Consider the following 23599-nt stretch of genomic DNA (forward strand, 5'->3'; position numbering starts at 1 on the left):
ATTCTGATGCTGAGTTTAAACTTCAGCAGGTTGTCTTGATCATGTCTACATTACTAAATGCACTAAGTTACTGATTACATGATTAGATATCCAGGTTAATGGGCATCTGTACAGATGTACCTAAAAGCAGCCATTGAGTTTATTAGAATTAGAACCTAGACTTGTTGAAATTAAAAAGATGAGGTACTAGACACCAATGTTTGGGGGTTTACGTTGAACAGAAATTAGAGTAAATGACTAGAATATAACACTATACAAGGATCTTTGCACTGGTCATTGCAGAAGTTGTGACTCAGTGCTGTTTAAAGAACTGAATTTTTCTAGAAGTGTTGTGTAATTAACTTAAGCAATATGCTTAACTGAAGATACTGAAGATACATGAACGTGTTGCATCCAAGCTAGTATGACAGATAAATACCAATGCAGGGCTATGTTTGGTCCAAGCTTGCCAAGCACTCCTGCCAATTCCCTGACATTGCTTAAAACCACATTTGGATTTGGGTATTCCAGATGAGACACTGACTTTTGAGGGTTGGCCAGTGTAACAGTCGGATTTATTATAAGATAACATCTCATATCCAGCGTAGAATGCTAGTCAAACGAGACATGAAACAAGTTTTAGTAAATTACCAGTCTCTGCGTAGGTCTTCTTCTCCTCCAGAGTCAAGCTGATGTCATGGACGTCACAGTAAGCTCGGGTTAGCCGCCAAAGAAATGTCGAATTTTGTCCAAACTAGAGAAGTACATGAAAGTACACAACTCCATCACACTGTTTTGTATTTATTATGGAGACAAACACGAATTAATGAAATGTATATGCACCTCTTCTCTTTGTTCCAAAAGGATATTAAGACTTTCCCGTTTGTCAGACTCACAGCCCTGATGCAAACGGTCAATCTGCTCAATGAGGAGAGACAACTTGTCCACAGGATGCTCTTGATCCCTCTCTTCTGCATCACTTAGCTCATCCTCCTCTGAGTCTGTCAGCGCAGTCATGTACCTGTAAGTACAAACAAATGGCAAAAGAATGAGGTGCAGCTTCATTTTGCTGTCAGCATGTGCAATTAAACGTTACTGATGTGGATTAGAAAGCTGTGCTGAACGCGTACATGCAGACCACACCGTCTCCATCCTGCTATCAGCAAAGTGCATACGCTAAACTCAAGAAGAATTAATAAACCGCCCTACATGTGAGGTGAACTCACCCCAGCTGAGCTTTTCAGATCAATCAAAATCCTGTCATCATGAGAATTTTTACAAGCCACTCTGTGCCACATACTGATTATAAAGAAGCCCTATTCACTGCCTGTTTATGCACAAAAAAAAAGGCACCAGGTTTGTTTAGTTGGTCTGTTAATTGTTTAAAAATACTAGCTCTTAAGGAATTCCTAAAGTCTAACTTTAGTTACCTGAAGGCTTTTTCACAAACACAAGGAGACTTGTTTAGCACTGTGAGGCACGCAATGCCTGTGTTAGAAGTTTTACGGTGCCCTTTCAATGGCTGCACACGCACACTGACTCCCTAAGCTAACACTTAAATAGCAATGGCAGAAAAAAAATACCCATATTAAAAAGGCAGGTGAAAATGAAAGACAGACAAAGGTAAAAAATATGAAAGGCTTCTATTAAGTGTTGGCAGTGGCTGCATATGCGTCATTGGTGGTTAAGAGAATGTTTTGGGCTGTGAGCCATGGTTCTGAAGGGATGTGTCGGAGCGGGCCTCAGACATAAACCCTGTGGACCCAACAGGTGCCTTGTGCTGCAGGGCTGCTTGCCAGTTCCACCCCATAACACGCGCACACACACACACACACACACACACACACACACACACACACACACACCTGGGTGCAGTGATTACAGGAGTAATATGAGGGCATTTGAACTGCAGAGATTTTCCTTAGCCAAGAAAGCAACTGTTGATGATGAAGTGCCACTACAGTAAAAGTCAAGTGCACAAATCGAATTATACACTGAAATAATGGGAGTTTTTCCCACTTTTCAATCAATTTTACTTCAATGAAAATGCTTTTTAACCCCTATCAATATTTTTATACAAACAGTTAAGTGCATGATAGTTTACACTGTAGGAAAGGTGACCAGCTACCGAGAAATATTATATTCCCAGGGATCCCAGAGGCTATGTTGTCGGGGGGCTTTTTCCCCGTGGTAGGCTCTCCCATGGCAAATTGCTCCTGGGTGAGGGACCAGACAAAGAGTGATTCAAAAACCCCAATGAGTGAAAGATCTAGAGAATATCTCACCCTAGCCCGGGATAGGGTTACTGGGGCCCTGCCCTCGGGACAGGTGGGGAAGGTGCCCAAGGGCGAGTGCCTGGGGATGGGTCTTAGTCTAAGACACACCAGGCAGGCACATCCCAAATGAGGGACATGGGCCCACCCTGCAGTAGGCCCGCCACCCGCAGGAGGTGCTGTAGGAGTCTGGTGCAGTGTGTGCTGGGCGGGGGCCAGGGGTGCAAACCCTGGTGGACTGATCCCCAGCTCGAACCCGAGCAGGGTTCTGTTTCTGGACTTCTGTGCAAACCAAAGTTTGTCCACAACGAACACGATTTTGAAATAAGGACACCCAAGGCCACAGGTCGATGACAGATTTTGTAATCGTATCATCAGATCTAAGGCCGTATGTTCTGGACACTTGGGTGAAGACAGGTGCCTAAATGTATAGTGAGGGTTACCTTCAACTCTTACCACCATTGACAGCATTCCGAGGGAGAATGGGGACATTGAGTCCGAATAGACCATGTTTAATACCTTAATTGCTGAAGTTTCTCCACTGAGCTGCAGCCACAAGGTGGTTGGTGTCTGTCTTGGTGGTAACCTTTGAACCAGATGGTGGGCACTGAGCCAGTTAAACAACTCCTTGGAGGCATCCACTCCAGGGGATGAAGTTTACCCAGAGTTCTTGAAAGCTCTGGATGTTGTAGGGCTATCTTGGTTGGCAGGAATGAGAATCAGCATCTCCAAGTCGGAGGCCATGGTCCTCAGCTGGAAAAGGGTGGAGTGCCTACTCCAGGTCAGGGACAAGTTACTGCCCCAAGTGAAGGAGTTTTTCCAATTCAATTTTCTTTATATAGCGCCAAATCACAACAACAGTCACCTCAAGGCGCTTTATATTGTAAGGTTTACCCTACAATAATACATACAGTAGAGTTTAAGTATCTTGGGGTCCCACCAAGAGGAAGCCACAGGGCAGACCCAGTACATGTTGGAGAAATTATATCTCCCAGCAGGCCTCTGGGAACACCTAGGTGTTATCCTGGACAAGCTGGAGGAAGTGGCCGTAGAGAGGGAGGTCTGGGCCCAGATAAGAGAAAGAAAGTGGATGGATGGACTATCGCTTTTACCACTGTTATAAATTTGAGAATTGGACTGCATAAAGATTAATCATTTGCCATAATGTTTGGAATCTATGAGCAGGGTTTCTTTCCCGCGAGATGTCTTTAGGAGCGATCATGGCTCAAGAGTTGGCAGTTCGTCTTGTAATCAGAAGGTTGCCGGTTCGAGCCCCGGCTCCGACAGCCTTGGTCGTTGTGTCCTTGGGCAAGACACTTCACCCATTGCCTACTGGTGGTGGTCAGAGGGCCCGATGGCGCCAGTATCCGGCCTCTGCCAGTGCGCCCCAGGGCAGCTGTGGCTACAATGCAGCTTGCCATCACCAGTGTGTGAATGTGTGTGTGAATGGGTGGATGACTGAATGTAGTGTAAAGCGCTTTGGGGTCCATAGGGACTAAGTAAAGTGCTATACAGGCCATTTACCATTTAACTTCAGATGCCCCCTCTGCCTTACTTTTTATCATTTGTGAGCGAAATGCATGCACTTGTAACGTGAGTTTTTGCAACAGTGAAAGACCTCTACATCAGAACAGTCTACGGGTGGAGGAGAAAATGAAAAAACACAACCATACAGCAATATCTGTACAGGGACACTAGATGTTGATATTTTATTAAATACATTTAAATAACAGCCATTCAGTCAAATAGTCACAGCCTGACTTGAACTGACTGAAATAAATCTCAGAGAGATTGTTGAAGGTTTACAAATATTTGCTGTATAATTTATAAATGCAGACAGATTGCCAACATGTTGTCAGTCTAAATGAACACAACCTGAAGGGCGTCAACTCAGCTGGCTGCCAGCTGGATGCATCTGGTTATAGTCCTATAAAAGAGGAAGGTTCCTTAGCACAAAATTAATAACTGAATGTGAATTTCTGTTAAATGTGAATTGCTCTCTATTTAGTTTATTGCCAACTGTGCTGATATTTATTCCTGAGAAAAAAAAGCATGTCTTATTTTTTGAAATAAGACATGATATTGAAATAAACTGATTGTTTTTAGAACGGAGCATATTTTTCCCCATTTAGTGGATCTGGCTTTTCATGTGTTGCACATAACAAATATCCAAATATCTAAATAAATACATAATAATAAAAATAAAATCAGATATATGTATTAAAACTTGGGTCATTAGAAACATTAGTTAGCACAGTTTAAAACAAGGTTGCAAGAGTGTTTTCAGCAAGGGTAAATCTTATTGCTCCAAAGTCCAAATTTTTAACTACAGGATTGATTTTTATTTTTTTAGCATTAGTCAGGAGTTTAAATAACTGATTCATTGGCTTGTCACATTCAGCAGCTTAGCAGGAAACAGAGAATCTCTGTAACTGCAAAAGAAACCAGACTTTGCCTCATACATATTTTAATCTCCGTTTGTTTTTATACCATCATTTTGAGATTGTAGCAAGGCTTTGGCAGACTTGCTACAATCTCCCTCTGCACACTAAACCCCAAAGTAAACCCTAATACCTGCAGGCGAAGCTCAAATCATTTATTGGCCAATACATTTCAGCTTAAAAAAATTTGAATGTGGGTGCTTTTGTGTTCTTACTTTTTTTTTTTGGTCTAGCTGCAACACAGCACGCTGCACTAACTTTCACCAAAAAAAAAAGCCTTGCATTTATCTTTAGCCTCACTGCACTAGTCATTCATTCTCTCATTCATTCATCCTTTTGTCTTTTTAATTCATTCAACAGCCCTTTTTCCCTCCCTCACTCCCTCTCGGGTGGAGAGACAGGCAGTGGCGTACTGAGTGATCAACGTATTCCTGTCACGCCATTCCACGGTTCATGAATCACTTGAGTTGAAAGAAAAAGAAGCTAAGAATCTATTTGTCTTACTGTGTGTTTATGTAATGTACATATGTTTGTACAGGAACCATTATTATGTTGGCGGTGTTACTAGCAGCGCATAGCTCTGAAAGAACAAATCTAATTAAGTTTGGGTAAGGGAAAGGACCTCACAAACAAAGACAACAGTATTACAAGAGAGAGAGAGAGAAAGGGAGAGAGACCTTCTGTGACTATAATCATGGTGCAGATTAGTGAAAAACAATGACTGACTTCGATCATAATCTTTGACACCTCGGTATGACCCTGAAAATTGACCATTTGGTCAAAGCATTTAACAGATAACTACCAGATAATGTAGCAAACATGGATAATTATGTATTAGATTTTGCACAGCATCACACAGAATGATAAATGGTAAATGCACTGGTTCTTCTATAGTGCTTTTCTAATACACCTGAGCACCCATTCACAACCATTCATACATGCATTTTTTTCTATGCTTGAGTCCTTTCTAATTAAAATTCACACACATTCATACGGATACATCCGAAACTAACTTGGGGTAAGTATCTTGGCTATTTAGCATGCAGACTGGAGCAGCCAGGGATCAAACCACCGACGTTCTAAGTAGTAGATGCTCTACACCTGAGCTACAGCCACCCCCATATAGCGTGACAATGAGAAAAGTGAATAATGTCTTCACTTTACGATTACATCATTCAGCTCATTCAGATTAAAAGTCCAGCCCAAGTCCAAGTGAAGTGTTACAAAGAGGAATTTATAACAAATAGCTTTACAAGCTTAAATTCATGGAGATTACTGTTATATGGAAACACCTAAAGAAAATAATAACAATATACAGGGAAAAAGCAAGTGCTGCATGGCTCTAGAGGTTTATCCAACAGGTGTTTATTAGTAGTGTGAACACAAGCTCAATATAAAAAAATTTAATTAAAAAGGAATTGCTAAATATAATTGCCAAAAATCATGTAACAAGTTTATTCTTGGTTTGTTTTGCCTGCTGAATTGCTCCAAGAATAAACTTGCGACATGATTTTACCCTAAACAGAGTGGCTCAGCAACCCCTCCTCCTCCTCCCCTTGTTGTTTTTTTTAAAAAAAAGTAGAGCTTTGGTAACACAGCATGGAGTTTCAAATGCTGCTAATTGAAAGAAACCCCCTAAAAATGGGTTCATAATTAATTTTATCCAGTCAGTACTGGATCCTGTAAAAAGAGAACTTCTTGGTTTGTAATCAGCACCATGCACAAAGCTGTGAACAACACTGTAACTCCCCATTGCAACGTTAATGGTTCCTGAAGCTTTACTTTCATTTTCAAACAGGCTGTGTGCTCCCTAGGGGAGATCATTCAGTGTGTAGAGCCTAAGGGGGCAAAGAAGGAACCTCTTAATAGAGCTTACTAATGGCAGTTTCCACGGTTACCGCCTTCAAAACAAAACCCCAGTTACCATCCCAACATCACCGGGCCTAAGAGCATGCAGCTCAGCTTATTCAGAGTCTGGTGACAGGTCCAATGAAAGCCTGCTGTGAAACAATGCCTGACTGACTGGAGCGAATCCAGTTTTCTCCATCCCTCCCCCTAAAAACGCTGATGTCACCTTTCACTTTCCCTACCGACCTACAAGCCAACTGACAGCGTCACTGACTTTCTCAACATGACCCCCTGCGTTGTGCTGGAAAAAGATGTGGGTGATAAACAACGCATCATTCATTTCTCACAGTCACAAGATGACACTGCACATTAATAAAGAATAGAGCCATTCATTCCAGCCACGTTATTTTTATCTCTACTGTGTATCCATAAATAGCACTTCTATTAGGATATGATAAAATGTTGTTCCTGAAATAGCAGATGAATAAACAAGTTTTGAAAGTGGGGATGTACACAGCTGCACATTTGACATTTAGCTGCAATGTCGCCAAAAGTAAACAGGAAAGAAACACGTGTATGAGAGTCATCAATGTGACCAATAAACCTGTTAGAAGGTCACAAAGATATTTAAGATAAAATAAATTACAGCAGAGTGTTTGGCAATACACAGTAAATAAGAAACAGAGTATAGAATAAGCAATTTATCCGACAGGTTACTCTTTTTGTGTGTTTTATTACACAACTTCCTGAGTTTGATGTGTTGTGATGGATTGCTTCCATTAGCTGGAAAAGGTTTTTAATCAGCTAGGAAGGATCATAACTCTAGTGACAGAGGATTTGACAGCAGGGTGGCAGCAGCACGTTTCTTGAGAATACCAAATGTTGCTTTGTTCTTGTAGCAAAACAAATAAGAACAGCAAAGAGTAAAGAACACAGCTCAAAGAGCTTTCCAGTGAAAGACATGTAGGCCCATAAAGCCCACAGAGCAAACTGGAAGTCAGTGAATGACTAGATTTGGTAGTTTTAGATATATTCACACTATGATTATATACATAAATTGTTGAATTGAAATGATGACTGACCCACAGACTCTGTGCACCTGATTAGTTGTAATAGCTAAATCACTGTCCTGATCAACCTCTCTCTGCATTATTAGTGCTGAAGCAGACTAAAATTAGTACTGGGAAGCAAACTGGAACAGTATCGGTATTCCAGTTTTTCAAGCTTGACGTGAATTTTTCCAATACTACTATACCGATGAACAGGAAAATAAACAAAACACCCACTGTGGCTTTTCAAGGGTTTCAACATACAAAATTACCGACTACCAGGAGCGTCATGGAGCAAACTCAGAGGTTCTAATTATATGACACAACAATTATTAGCAAACGCTTCACTCTAAAGGAGAAAACAACAAAGCAACATGAATCATTTGACACTAGAGCATGATTAATACAGGATTTTTAATGCCGATAACATTACTGCCCTCTATTGGGCAAACTATACAATGTAACACTCCTTACATAGTTGAAGGGTGTTTCTGTCATTTTTTTATCCGTTGTAAATTCTGACACCAATAGGTTATCAAGTAGCTAATAACAGCCAATATAATCAACTTGCTGATAAATTGACTAATTGTAATCCCCCCCCCAAATGATGCCACCGAATAGCAAGAGCGTTAATGCTAGCTACCAGCTACTAACAGCTGTCCTGCAAAGTTTGGAAGAGAAAGCTGAAAGGAAGTTTGTCTTAGCTCTGCTGTGGAAACAGTAAAAGCAACGCAAAAAGTGACATTACACTAAAAGCAGAACAGGCCATCTGTTTAGGACTGATTATGAAGACCTCATTATATTAGTAACAGAACCTAAATGGAATTTATTAATTATTTCGATTTTTTTTTAACTTTATAAATTTATTTTTTCATGACGACAGTAAAATTCATTATATTCTAGAAAGTCCTGAAAGGTGAATTGGCCAACTAGCAAGAGTTCTATACATCTGGAGGAGCAATTGTTGGTCAAAAGTGTTGGTGCTAATGGCCACCTGCAAAATAACCGATCTCATTAAGATGAGTGAGCATCAACCTTTACTCTCTATACCACATCATCTGAATATAAATTAGAGATGGACCAATCCAATATTACATATCGGTCCGATACTGACCTAAATTACTGGATCGGATATCGGAGAGAAATAAAAAATGTAATCCGATCCATTAAATATCACAAAAGCACCTCACAAAACTAGCGACACAGCGTAACCCGGGTCATGACCTTAGCACGTCTGAGCGGTGTGCGTCTCGTGATAGAGTGGCGTGCGAGACCTGTTGGCGGTCTGGTTGAGCATTTGGAGCCTCACTACGTGCTTCCAAACCAGAATTTCATTTTGGAGAAAGCTATCCCAGAGAAGTAAAGCAAGTGTGTAAGTTCATCTCTGAATGTTCGTAAAGCATTCCCACGTTAAGCTTAACAACCGATATATGGAGCGACTGCCTCTCTCCCCCTCCCTCTCCTGCTGCTACTTCAAATTGAAACTGATCAACAATCAGCTGATCGGCTTTTCTGTCGCGACCCCCGTCTCTCTTGTTTGTTTTTCACCCACTTTGCGGCAGAAAGAGGAAACCGGGCTGAACAACAGCAGCACGTTTAAGCTTGATAAGCTGTTGTTAGAATTTATTTAAGATTACTTTCTACACCAGGATCTAGCAAAGTTTTGCCAGGGGGGCAGGTAGGGCATTAACAGGGAAAGAGGGGCACAAAAACATACTTTTCTTTCTAATTCTCATGTCTAGCTTTTAATAAATAATTATCTGAATCTTACAACCAAAGTTTTCATCTGATGTAAAATGTATAGAAATCCATTATTGTATATACACTCTACAAAAATATAAACGCAACACCTTTGTTACTGCTCCCATTCCCCATGGGATGGACGTAGAGACCTAAAATTCATTCCAGATACACAATATAACCATCCCTCCCAAACAGTGGTCACAAATCAGTCCAAAACTGCACATTCCAGGGTGGCCTTTTGTTGTGGGCAGTCTGAGGTACACCTGTGCACTACTCATGATGTCAGATCAGCATCCTGATGTGGCACACCTGTGAGGTGGGATGGATTATCTCAATATAGCAGATGTGCCCACTACCACACATTTGGACTGATTTGTGACCACTGTTTGGGAGGGATGGTTATATTGTGTATCTGGAATGAATTTTAGGTCTCTACGTCCATCCCATGGGGAATGGGAGCAGTAACAAAGGTGTTGCATTTATATTTTTGTTGAGTGTAGTAACTATTAAGTCAAATTTATAACCTAGAAAGCTACTGTACTTTTTCCTTTGCAATTCTGTTGAAGAAAGATGTTGAATCTATTTAATTACTGTAGAAAAATTATAGACTTCTGTGCATTTTTTTTAACACGTGCTTTAAATTCAAGTTGATTACGTCAATTAAGCATTATGGGGGGGGGGGTCCCTATTTCTTTCTTTCTTTTTTTTGCTGGCAACCCTATTAGTTAGGTTGTTTAATATTTCCACTAAGTACTCTTTAAAATACCACAATAGGGAGGATGGTGTAGGTTTAAGTTTATTAGATTGATCAGTGTTGGTGGACTATGAATATATATATATCCTATATCGGATTTATATTGCTATCGGCAGATATCCAAATTCATGATATCGGTATCGGACATAAAAAAGTGGTATTGTGCCATCTCTAATATAAATACGGATTAAATACTGTACAGCGAAAACTTGATTAAACAATGTTTGACTGAAACTGTTTAACAGATTAAAATGCTAATGGAAAAAAATGCCTTTTTTGCATCACGTTTATAAGATCGGGTCTATAAAGAAGCAACCTAAAAGGGAGACGTGGGTGGTCAAACTTAACAGATATAGGTCAGAGACCAGCCAATTTGACGAGAAAAGCATCAGACAGCTGAAATGGGTGCATAGTATAAACTATTTTCCTCGAGTTAACAGATGTGTTTGTTTGGCTAATAGCCTTTCATTGAAGAATAATCTGAGGACATAGACGTGAATGTAGTGGATATGGACAGCTGCGAAGCAACACCTGCATGACGTCACAGGGAAGTTAGACTAAATCTTTTAATCACAAAGCAGACAATGAACTTCTTTTTTTTTTCTAAACATTTCTGTGTGTTGATCAGGCTTGCCCGCCGCTAAACAAAACTCCTTCTTAAATCTGCTTAAATCAACAACTATCCGATGTCATAAATGCTTGTTTTTTTGGAAAAGGAAAAAAAGAAGTGGTAATGTCCTTGAGCTACAGCGACGTGATGTGAATAAACTCAGTGGGAACTGTTTGAGGATTTACAAGTTCCTACAAGACACCTTTAAATGAGGCCTCTGACAGCTTGGCACAAAGACAGTGTGATTGATGGGTCTGCTTACCTGCAGAAAGGTAGCTTTGAGGAAGTCGCCGTGACACATGAGCAGTGAATGGAGTAAACAGCTGGAACTTTTGACCCTGTACCCGCTTTTGATCAACACTACGCCCCTCTGTAACTCTGCCATTATGTCACACTAATTGTTCTCTTGTTTGAGTAAAACACATTATTGCACTCAGGTTGGAGGCAGGCTGTACTGCCAACACTGGTCACACTTGAAGTCTCTTTGTAAACAGAGGACAAAGTTGATTCATAAAAATAATCTTTGCAATTATGCAAACAGAAAAGTATTACACTTGAAGGAATGACCTCCAGAAAGGTAGAAAAAAGTGCCTTTGCCTGGTCACGATGTGCACATATCATGTTTTGCAGCAGAGCTTGCTTTCGGATTGGTTGAAGGTCCTGTTTACACTTGCACGATGCCCTCTGTTGGAAACCTGCTTCTTTCTCCTCTGTGCTGTTAGCAAATCATAAAGATTAAGATAGTTTTTCTTTTTCACCTGCTTTTTCTGGAAGAAAGAAAGAAAAGAAAGAAAGTGTACTTTATTGGTCCCCGTGGGGAAAATCCCTCTCTGCATTTAACCCATTCACTCAGTGAAGCAGTGGGCAGCCACTGGGCGCCCGGGGAGCAGTGTGTAGGGACGGTACCTTGCTCAGGGGTACCTCAGGGTAGCTGTTCAGGGGAATCGAATCCCCGACCTTCCGATCATGGGGCCACCACTCTACCTACTGAGCTATCCCTGCCCCTACAGAGAGGTAAAATGTTAACCTGAAATGTTTATGTGAAAAAAAATGCACTAATCTTGCTAATCTTAAGGATTTGGATTTCAGCAAACTCATAATATCTTCTACTTAATGCTTAGAGTGTGGGTTTTACGGGGATAATTTGTGGAGATATTGTGCTTCGAGACGGCTGAAAAGACACGAAGAGGCTTTTGAAAATGGATGTGAGGATTAGAAATCTTAACTAGGAGGGGGACGCCGCTCACTCCCTAAGGGGCTGGAATTTCTTCACTCCACTGTTCCCAGCTAACCCCCACACCCTCTGCTCTTACAAATAACAGAGCGGCAGGAAAGGCTCTTTAATTATAGGAGGTGTGTGCGTGATGTGATGTCTTTTAAAGCATAATAACCCCAACTGTAATTAGGAGCATTTGATGCGGCCGATGGCTGTCACTCAAAACCTGTGAACACATTTGCTAGAGGGCAGTCTGACACCTCCCAACTGTTTCTTTAGCCAATCAGGAGGGCAGTGGTAGCGACCTGAAAAGTTTATACATCATGAAAGAGGGCTCCTGGTGTCTTCTAAATAAGATCCAACTAAAGTAATTCATGCGCTACTGGCACAAGCAACAAGCACACCACTAATTAAACACTCAGAGCACGCTGGATGTTCAGTTGGCCTACTTTAAGTTGTTTTTTAAAAAATCTGCTCCAAGGCAGTACGATAATCACTGGGAGGATGGTAACAGAGATGGGGAGGAGTCATGCACCTCTGATCCAAGGCTCACTGCACACCTAAAAAGAGCGCGGCTAGGATGTGAATAGAGCTGCACCCAGTGTTGTGATGTCTCTATGGCACTTGACATACTCCACTTCCTCCATAAATAAAGCAGGGGGTCAATCCAGGTTAAGTGGCTGGATAAAGCATGCTAAAATATCCTCTTTCTGATTTGGTGCTCACAGTTTATACAAGTTTGAGAGTTTGCATGTTCAGATTGTCTCTGTTGGGTCCAACAAAAACTTAAGTGCTCCTAACCGGTGAAAATATTAAGGCCCCGGATTAATCGTCCTTATTTAACTGCTGATAATGTTTTGATAAGATGAGATTTTAGCTGGTTGTCCATTCACAATAGACATGTTATCTATGGCTGGCATGAGTTCAAGACATCTTGGCAGGGGGTGGATGACTGGGCATGCGGTGTTTGATTGGTCTGCTGTTATCTGCAGCACCTGAGGCATTTCTACATACTGTCACATATCGTTAGCTTCATAGCATAAGTGCCTAAGTCATTGACTTAGTCAAATGACTTAGGCAATTATGCTATGAAGCTAACGATATATAATTTAATGCAAAAAAACAGCAAGCGGGTTTAACTGGTAAAGTAGGTGGGCCAAAAGTCTCCTAAAAGCAGATAATGATCAACAAATACGGCTGTTAACGTGTAAACTAACCCGAAACTAATTTACCACTCACCACCTGTTAAGATATTTATCTGCAGTTTATTTTTCTGTTTGCTTCTTTGTGATTAGAACTACTTTCAGTAAGAAATGACTACAGCCTGATGATTGTATGGATATAGATAATTAGCATAAAACTGATTATAATATAATTACATTTATTGCTCTTCAACCATAAAGTGAGGCAGATATTTTCAAACCTTTTACTCAACTGTTATATTCTACAGGCTCATGGGGTGTAACTGAGTGAAGTGTGCTGGACAAACGGTGGAACAATGTCACAGATTCTTTGTGTCCATATAAAAACTTATTCATACTCTATACTTTATGAAGATATAAAAGCCCACTCTTGCTTCAGGTCAGGGAGATTTGTGGGCATTCACTTATGCACAGCATTTTAGTCAGATTGAAATCTGGACTTTGACTGGACTGTTTTTTCAGTCACTCTTTTGCAGATTTGCTACTTTGCTTGGGATCATTGTCCGGTGGCATGGCTAATATTTAACATTCTAACTGAGGAGTTATGTCTGAGATTCTTTGAGCGCTGCAGAGCCTGACCTTGTGGTGAATTTTCTGGGATTTCCACTCCTGGGAATATTGATATTCGTCTTGAAGGTTATTCACTTGTTATTCAATCCTTCTCATTGTATAAATGATGAACTCCAAATTGTTAGGAAACAACTATATAACCCTTCCCAGACTGAACAAACAGCTGATATCTGTCCTCCTCAGCAACTAACACACCTGAAGCCTCCAGACCTGCAAACTGATAAAACATCAGCGTTCAGCATATTTACAGTTGCTGATGCTCAGATAATCAAGTACATGTGATTAGCAGCAGATAACTCCTCTGGATACCTATATGATTTCACACACTGGTTCTATAGTTTGCCTTAGTAACACAACCACAACAATGGTTGTGTTACAGGCAAACAGTGCAAATCACTACAGGTAAGTCACAGTTTCCACATCTGGTTCTAAATCCTAATCAGTCCCATCTTCCCCTTCATCTTTATCAAAGTGTCTGTTTTGTTTTGTTGTATTAAATTGGAACTCTTGATTTTTTTTGCGTGTGCTTTCTGTTTCATTTTGGGCTTTTGCTTTAGCCAGATCACAGGTTCCCTTTTTGCTCAGTGACTCACTTCACGTCACTTTAATCTAACTAGCTGTTTGGCTCCCAGGAAACCACAGAAAACCATATACTTTTCCCTTCACAGAACATGAAATAAAAGTGAGATTAGAATTCTTCTTAAGTGCCTGTTCATTCCCACATCTTAAAACAGACCACAAGTGTGCATTATCTTTTGTTTAACTTTAATTGCAGCACATGCTTTTCTTACAACACAGATTCGCTTCTGTGATAATGTTAAGATTTGTTAAGGGTGTAACAATTATGAAACTAAGCCAGAAACTGCAATAGAGAAGTCTGTAACTGACTTATGGAGACAAACTAAGTGTTACTCACTTAATCCCTATTCTATAATTCACAAAGAAAGAACAGTGAAGGACACAATAGTCTTACTTTACAAATATGTCATTATTATTGAGCCACTGCACTTCCTGCATCAGCGTATCAGCATTAGTACTGTGATATTGGCAGATTGGCCACATGCAGTGTGTGTTCCTTAACAGCACATGAGGTGCACATAAAATATGTGCACCTCATGTGCTGTAGATGTATCTATTTATTCGATCTAGCGGCTTCTTCATCACTCAAAATTCAAAACTGCTGCAGCTAGTGAGGCTGGTGTAATGGGATGGAATTGTAAGTAAAAAGTAGCATTTGTTTAGGTTGGGCATAATTTTGTGTGTGAATCCTGTTAATCTGATATTTTCAGTTTAAGTCTATATGTATCTACGTGTATGTGAGCAAAAGAGCGCTTTGGAGGAAGTCAAATGACTTCTATGGCTTGCTGAGAGACAATTCAGGAAAGCATATTACTGTCATAGAATCTGTTAATGGAAAAGATTCTGATGTTGTTGTACATTTGCTCAGACATTATTAAGAAATCTCTAACCAGATAATAAAAAGGGAAAACTGTTTTCAGCTTTTAAAGTACTCACCCTCCTTCACTCTCTGCTTCCTCTGAGCTCCGGCCTGTAGCTCTGGCCTCAGCGACAGTGGCCGCAGTTCTTTTCCTTCGTGTTGGCGTAGTCCTGTGCAGAGAGCCAGTTCGCCGTGCCTCTTCACGTCCCCTGAACTCCTCTCTGACCTGGTCTTGCAGCGATGGCAGAGCGTTCTTCAACGCCTTCATTTCATCCTTCAGCTCTGACACACACTGAATCAGGGCTTCAAGGCGATCCAGCACTTCGGCCTGACCGCTGGGCAGACCAGGACCATCCACCAGCGTGAGACCATACCCTTGCTCATTAGTATGGTGAAATTGGAATCCCAGGCACGAGCCTCTTCGCCGAGACCTAAAATTTTGGTAACACACCACAGCCAAGCTGACACCAGCCACTCCAGCCAACGCTCCCAAAACCAGTACCTTGCTGTCTGTCTGGGCCATCCTGCAAACCTGAAGATACGCGAAGAAAAAAAACAACCTGAGGGTCACTGACTGCAGAAACTTTGCTGTGAAAGGAAGATTGTAGTTAATGAATTGCTAATTCTTTTGAGGCTGCGGCCATCCCTTTTGCTTTCACACCTTTTCTTACCACACTTCTCCCTTCCAGTCAGCTTTGCATGAGTACATTTTGATACAACACTATTGCCAACAAGCAGCCATTTCAGCATTGACCTTCTGTGGCTCACCCTCCCCATGAAGGGTGTCTATAATTATCATAAGCGCAGCTCTCATGCCAGCATTCTTCTACATGACTGTGGTTTTGTGAACTGAACTAAACTCAGAGATATATTGTATTTATACTGTTTGAACAGCCATTTCCTCAAAATGAGTTTAATATGTTATGATAAGTTTGCTACATTTTTTGAGCTTTTAAAGTGCTTGAAACACTATAGCTTCAATATAATGGGTTTAAAATATATTTGATTTTCACATCCTTAAAAAAAATGATGGAAAATATTGAAAATTTTCCATGATATAATTTTTTTCCACCATGCTAACAGAGAAAAACAAAAGCCCTTTCACTCACATGTGTCTCATGACTTGCATGAATGATCAGTGTCTGAAAGGAGCATTGTCAACACTGATTTCAATATGTACTTAGTTCTTGCAGAAAGATTTGCCTGCACAGGGTCTACTAAAAGTGAAGCAAGGACACAACAGCGAGAGTTTAACTATACGGAAAACAACATTCCCCTGTTTGGATAATAGGCTATACTTTGCTTTCTTTAAGACAAATGATCATGGCATTTAAATTCACATTACACTTCCGACCAACTTTAGCATTTAAACCCCTTTCTGATTAACGAAGCACCAGATATGAAACACATAAAACGAGACTCTGCCAGCACTGAAATTTCTAACATTAGTCAGCAACAAAGTGTTTAAACAAAGACACATGCTAGTAGTGGCTAGCCTCAGATAATTGGATCAACACATAATCTTCAAGGGAGCGTGTCAGCCAGCAGTCAAACAGCAGCTATTGCAGCCCGAGCACATTAAGAAATTTAAAAGCTTTCACGGTTTTCCTTAGCAGTACCCTATGAGATACCACAGCTTCACTAGAAGCACAGAAGATATCTGTGTTAATTAGCTTACAATATCATGAAGTTATGCTGCTAGCTCTTAGTCGCCAGTTACCAAACGACGTGCCAACGTTAAAAACAGAGCGACACGCTAACGTCACACAGATACAAAAACATAAATTGATCGCTTTCAGTAACAGAGAATCATCTCGAGGTCTTACATGAACAAAATGTACGTAAAAGTAATGAAAAGTGACATTAATATACACCTTACTGTAAGGTAGGGAAGGAGGCACTTGTCGGCTTGACAGCTATCTGGTGCGACAGCAAAAACATTCCGTGCTGGCTCAGGCGCCGAAAGGAAGAGTTCCGGTTATGTGCCAAAAACAAAAATTGATTGCTGATGGTTCTGTGTGCTTATGTTTAATATATTTGGTTAAACTGGTAAATAGAATGCTGTCGACGAGTTTATGAATGGGCTATATATATATGAAAAAAAGAAAATAATAATAATAAAGAAAGCCTGTATTGCAATGACTTTTGTCACTGCGCTATTGTGCCTTATCTGTGTTCTACATTATATTTTATTGAGCCCTTTTTTGGCCACTTCAGATATTTAATGCATAGCTATTAGAATATATCTGTTGTAATTTCTGCCACCGCTGCAGTTTCTGCTGTCACAAGATTTCTCTTGAAAATCACATTTTAAATTTCAATGAGACATTTCTAAAATTATTAATTAATTTATTCATCTATCCCTTTTCTTAACCTCTTATTCTGAGGGGACAGAAGGTTCTCATGGCATAGCTGTCATAGAGTGATAAGCAAGATACTCCCTGCACAGGTCACTAATGCATCACAGGGCCACTAATGACATGTTTAGTAGAAAGAAAACTCCAAATTTACATTAGGTCTGCTTCCCTGTCTGTATTTAAGCCATTCATAAAAGCAATCCTTTCTACCCTCTACCCTCAGTGCACAAGAAACTTTATTTTGTTAGTTACTGATTTCTTTTGAGTATGTTCATTTGGGAGAAGCAACGGTGTAAGAGCCACTGCTTCTATTTCACCAGGCAGAATGTGGGTGGACCATTTCAGTTACTCCCACTGATGCAGCTAAAACCCTGTTGGCTGTCAAAAATGCATATCTGTGCTACACTGTGCTTACATGCATAGAGCACGATGTGGCTTTGATGGAAGAGACTTCTCAGGCTCCAGCTCTAATTTTAACAATTCTAATACTGCTTACTGTGTAGTGTGCAACAGCATTGATCTAGCCCTGTCCTATTTTTATTTTTCTTCCCAAGAGACAGACTATATTGTTTTGAAGGCTCTCCAGATTGTCTAAAGGGCTTTCAAAGTTTTCACATAATGGAATACTATCAACCATGGATTGGCTGAGTACAGAACAAAAGGCAGCAAACATGTAAAGAAGAGCTTTGACATCTTTCAAGAATCCTGGAAAACTATTTCTGAAGAATAAGAAATGAAATAGGGTTGACTAAAGATTTTTGCACATTACTGTATATTCAGCTGAACGTGTGCTCGCATATGCTCTACGTGGCAGTACAGGCCTACACTCTAACAGAACAAAAACAAATCACAGAACATGCCTTTTCCTATCTTCCAACTATCTCTGTGAAACATGTCCTTCATGTTGATAAAGTGAGCTTTGATATGAAATGGATAATGCACAAACAACATCCTTATATGCCATTCAGATCCTTTTCCTTCTTGTTGCACTCCAATGTTTGCACTGCAGTCACCTTTTTTAAACTTTACTTGTTGCATCTGTCAATTTATTTTTCAGTTTCTAAACATTCCTCGCTTCAATTTTTTCTCAACTTGGCTTCAACATGCGAGTTAATAATCAGGCAAAGAGTGATCAAGGTCCACTACAATAGCAAATGTGCCAGAACTGCATTTAGAAAACACAGATAATAACTGCTTCAAAATGTTATGTTCTTTACAATTACAATCTCTAACGAAAGTGCAAAGGCTTTGTCATCTAATTAGTTTTTAAAATTCCTTTTATGTAAAACTAGTAGCAATTATTGTGAAATAATAAGCACAAACAATGACTCACCGCTGTGTATGCTTCACTCACACAAGTGTCTCTCTGCAGTGAGCCTGAGCAGAATGTCCTCCAGGATTTAAAAAAACTGCTAAGCACACGTATTATCACTGCATAAACCTTGGACCTGCACTCTGCAGTCATGGAACTGTCCTTACATGGTCTGATTAAACAGAGAAACACTAAAGCCTAAAAAAAAGATCTTCAAGGATATCAAGCTTTATCTGATAGAGTTTCCCTAGTTATCTAGTTATCAACATATATCATGTCCAATACAAATCTCCAAAAAGGTGACCTTGAATTATGGCAAAGGCCAAAAATCATTGAGTTTTGTATTTTTTTTAATCATCCTTTTCTGTTTATTTACATTAGTATTAGCTGATCTTCTTCTTCCTTCATGCTTTTTTTAATCTGCACATAAAGACAAGTTCATGATTAATGGTTTGAGAAACATTTCATTCAGGGGAGGGAAAAGAAAACAACCAACAAATGTCTTTGATGACCTTACGAGTGGGTGAATTACATAAATGACTTCTTTCTAAGTTGACTGTGTTTATTTGATTTGGAAGATGAACATGAGATCTCTAAATGGATGTTTCCTTTAGCCTATAGAGAGGGAGGTAAGCACACTTTCTTGAAAACAGGGGTAATAAGAAGTTCCCTTGCATAATATGCCGTGGGAATCGCTACGTGCAGTTTCTTCCTTGCTCTCTGAAAGCTGTATTGTTCCTTAGCCCACAGCCTGCATCCAGTTACCACAGGGAACAAAAAGCCCACCTGAAACCCAGAGGCATGGTGGTGCAAAAAGGAGAAGAAAAAAAAAACAACAAAGCTTGGCCAGCAGCTCTGGGTTGGCCCCACAGATGAAGATATGGCGATAAGAGAGGCGCACCCAGCCATGGCCTTGCTCCCGTCGGGTCAAAGCTTGGAGATGAGCAGATATTGTCAACGATTTTGTTTTATCCACTCAGCACGCATCTGCCAAAACTTTCATATCGCAGAATTGCCTTTGTGCACACACAGAAGCTCAGCTGTCAAACAATATGTGGGAGAAATAAGGCATCGCTATCAGAACTGCACACACAAACCACAGTGTGAAGCCTCATTGTTCCCTGTCGGTCTTGTAGTAGGAGTGTTCATGTGCATGACATGCCTACCTCAGTGGGAGGAAAAACTTCTGTATCAGTTGCGTGCCGTGTTAACAGATAGTTTAAAGACTCATTCAGCCATGAAGATGTGGCTACTGTTGTGTAACAGAATGCACAACATCACGTTCGTGAGGAGCTGGGGAAGTCTAACTCACAGCACTACCTGATGACTATCTCAGCTGCAAGCACTCAGTGTTCTTATCCTCAGGTCTGCCAAGAGTCTCAGCTGTAGTGAATTAATGTGTACGTCCCCCAAGGTTAGAAAACCAACAAAAATCAACACAAACCTGTGAGTTGCATCCCAGTTAAACTGAAATTCTTCCTGCTGAAAGTCATGGTCCTGCTTGTGCGGGGGATTATGCTATGGTGTCTGGCAGGTTAACTGGGTTAACCAAAATTAGTTTTTCAGGCTTCATCTGTGGATGAAACATGAATATTTTTCCAAGACATGATCCCAGTTTAAAAGTATTCCCGTCAGTCTGCAATAGCGGCTTCCAACTGCGGTATTACTCAGCAGCATGAATAGCATTCCTGCATGTTTGCATGGCGAGCTGTCTTCCCTTTTCCCATTGCCAAATGAATCAGTGTCCGTTTCCTACATAATTTTGGCTTGAGCTGTAAAAGTATGCACAAATAATAACTATTTTTCTAACTGAATGCAGTCAAAGTATAGACGATAACAGAGATTAAGTGAACATTAAGTGGCCTTGAACTTCTGTCTCCTCATCATTTTCAAATTAATCATCTCTTCTTGCATTAATTTTTTTATGCTCTCTTTTTTCTGTATGGCAGGTTAACCATAACCCCAGCATTTTTATGTTGATGTTGTATGGACATTTACATAAAATCCCAAGTCTGTTTTTTCTTTTGTTGTTTGATTGGATCCTTCATAAGCTGGTAAAATATGTAAAACTGCCACACAAGACATGACAAGCACAAAACTTTGTAATAAAGCAAATGTAAAAAGAAAATAAAAATGATAATAATAACAAAAAGATACCAAAAATAAGTAACTAGAAGTAATTTTTTTGTGTTAGTGATAAGTGACCTGCTCTTTTTAACTTAAAGCCTTGGAGGAGATTAAAGGACTGCAGCAGAGTTTAGTCTCAAGAGTCAACAGAAACACAATGTTTTAAAAATGTTAATTCATTGTATATTCAATTATCTTCAGACAAAATGAGTATTTCAGCTGTTTCCTGTTGTTTTCTTTCCTAAAAATATTTCTTGGTAGAAACAGGAAACATCATTTTCTCCCTTGTCTAATCAAACTCCCGTTCCCTTCTCTGACGGTCACTGCACCATGGTGTGGCAAACAGAAATAAATGAACTCTATGTTCTGAAACAAAAATGATTATAATTGCCATACCCAAAACTGTAAACATATTCTACCGAAGCCAGAATATATATTTGCATCCTCTTCCAGGTTCAGAAGTGAGATCCACCCAGGTCAAGTTTGGTAATGGCGACCCTGTTGGAGGATTAGCCTGTTAAAGCTTAAAATCTGAAATAATTGCCAGAAAATTTATTGAGCCATCTGACAAAATTATTTAAAATTTAAATTTACATACATGACTTTTAATTTGTAATTAATATGTGATATCTGGCGGCTTGTTTTTTAATTGCTTAAAATGCAATTTATTCAGGTTTTCAGGGGGGGAAATCACACTGCTGATGTAGAAGTCTCAACAACTGAAAAAACCCTGTATTTATCAAATATGACACACTAGGCATTAAGGGGTTAGGGCACTGTCTTCACTTACCTGACTTGTCGGTGCTGTGCATGTCTTATATTAAGCGAAGTCACTTTCGATAGCACTCACCACACCATAATGTGTCAGATTGTTGCTTAAAGACTATACAAATCATCAATATGACATCAAAACTGCGTTTTAAAGGTAAACGTGTTACAGTTGTTTTATTAACTACACCAGTTTTCTAATTCATGCACAGTTTTGCAGCGTTTCATATTGGTTATAAAGTGAATTAGCTTGCGTTGCACAGATTTCCATCCTGGCCATTTATTTGGTCCAATGGCTTCTAATCTGATCGTTTCAAAATTCAACCAACAGCAGCTTTAAGGGGGGTTTTTGGGGTTAACAAGTTATGAATTCTAGGAAAACCTAAGACAGGCCGATTGCATCGAGAGACCTCTCTGTGACTTTTGATTGCGTAGTTTAATGATTTCTTCCTTCCTTGTATCCTCCCCTGCAGTGACAATCAGTCATGCAATCGGACACTGAGCATTCCTCCAGAAGGAGATACACATCACTAGCAAATTTGTGGGCCAGATTTCTCTTGAGGTTTTTGTCCACAACAATAAAAATGTTTATCTACTCAAAACATGGAGTACTTGGTAGGACTACATGATTGCCTAACAGCACAGCCAAATACAACAGCAGCACATAGCTGTCCTTGAACTTTGATCAAACCTCCCTGTCCTCTCCATTTACTATGTAAACACACAAGGTCATGACACTTATCTTCTGAGAGATTAATGCAGTCTATCAACAACATTTCAGCTGTCAGTATTTTAAATTTATGTATGAAGGTCATCCTGTGCTGTAAAGGGGAAAAATATGTTAATTATTTATCTCATTGAAATTACTCTGCATGTATGTAGTAAGCTAAAAGTCAGTGGTAAAATGAAAGTGAAAGTGCTTTTTTTTTCTTTCTTTTTTTATATGTAGGCAAGATGTGGCCAGAAGGTGGCGCCTAAAGAATTAGTGTTGAGATGCACCAGATGGACGAGCTGTGGATGAGGATCACTGTCAGGACTGGATATTTGATGCAACGGGACACATTGCTCAACCTCAGTATCCTCAGCAAGTCTTTATTTTAATAGAACAAACTAAGTTTCATCACTAGTCTCTGCTGACTGAGACACAACAGCCCTGTGTGGCTGAGAAGAGAATAAATCCAAGATCAAGATAATCTGCTCTTAAACACAGCCTGCACTTGATGTCGACAGCTCCAGACACATTATCCAGTCAGCATTTGTGCATGTCAAGGTGAGGACAGTATGAGTCATGTCTATCTGGTTACATTATGTCTGCTCTACTCAGGTAGACCAAAATAAGATAATTAGATATTATCAAGTGCAAATCAAGCTCCACTTACTGTCTGTACAAAACACCAAAGCCATAATGCCATGCAAGTCTGTAATGTGTTTTAAAATATCTTTTTTGAGCTTTTACGCCTATCATTACCAATATAGTAAAGAATATAGGAACAGATGTCAGTATAGCACTCTCCCAGATGACCAAATAATCCAAAATAATTCAGTGTCTAATAAAATCAACCACATCATAAAAAAATAAAAAGATATGTAGAACTTGAACATTTGGGTCGGCTGTGGATCAGGTGGAGCCATTTAGAAGGCCAGTAGTTTGATCCGAGATCCCATGTATCAAACACTCCTTGAGCAAGATGCTAAACCCTAGAGTTTAGCACCTTGCCCAAACTTGCCCAGACTTTAGCCTCTGTGCTTCTGTGTGAGAGAGCGGGAATCTTAGTTAAAAGTGTTTAGGTGGAAGTAAAAACACTGTATAAATATGTGAGTCTTTAGGTGAATAAGAATCACATTTATTCAATTGAGTAGAAAGTTGCTAAATAACCATGTTAGCTGCTAGTAAACATTACACTAACATCTA

The 23599-nt window shown here is 39.9% G+C and overlaps 1 protein-coding gene across 3 annotated transcripts in view; it reads right to left on the reverse strand.

The window, feature by feature from the left end:
* Positions 1 to 18867, reverse strand: part of rmdn2 (regulator of microtubule dynamics 2) — a 39349-nt gene extending 20482 nt beyond the window's left edge. The window contains exons 1-4 of one of the 3 annotated variants that reach the window (XM_085478314.1): positions 18814 to 18867; positions 15201 to 15655; positions 823 to 1000; positions 631 to 733 (exon numbers count right to left, since the gene is read on the reverse strand). In XM_085478314.1, coding sequence (XP_085334440.1) covers positions 631 to 733; positions 823 to 1000; positions 15201 to 15646 — 727 coding nt within the window. In that variant the 5' untranslated portion in view covers positions 15647 to 15655; positions 18814 to 18867. Of the gene's footprint in view, positions 1 to 630; positions 734 to 822; positions 1001 to 15200; positions 15656 to 16997; positions 17090 to 18813 lie in introns of those variants that run through there. The other 2 variants (XM_085478315.1, XM_085478316.1) reach the window with 2 other exon arrangements.
* Between the last annotated feature and the right edge of the window lie 4732 nt (positions 18868 to 23599).

Source organism: Copadichromis virginalis, linkage group LG13 (assembly GCF_057382275.1).
Source record: "Copadichromis virginalis isolate Kocher_CV1m ecotype Utaka linkage group LG13, C_Virginalis_male_GT1.1, whole genome shotgun sequence".
NCBI classification, from domain to species: Eukaryota; Metazoa; Chordata; class Actinopteri; order Cichliformes; family Cichlidae; genus Copadichromis; species Copadichromis virginalis.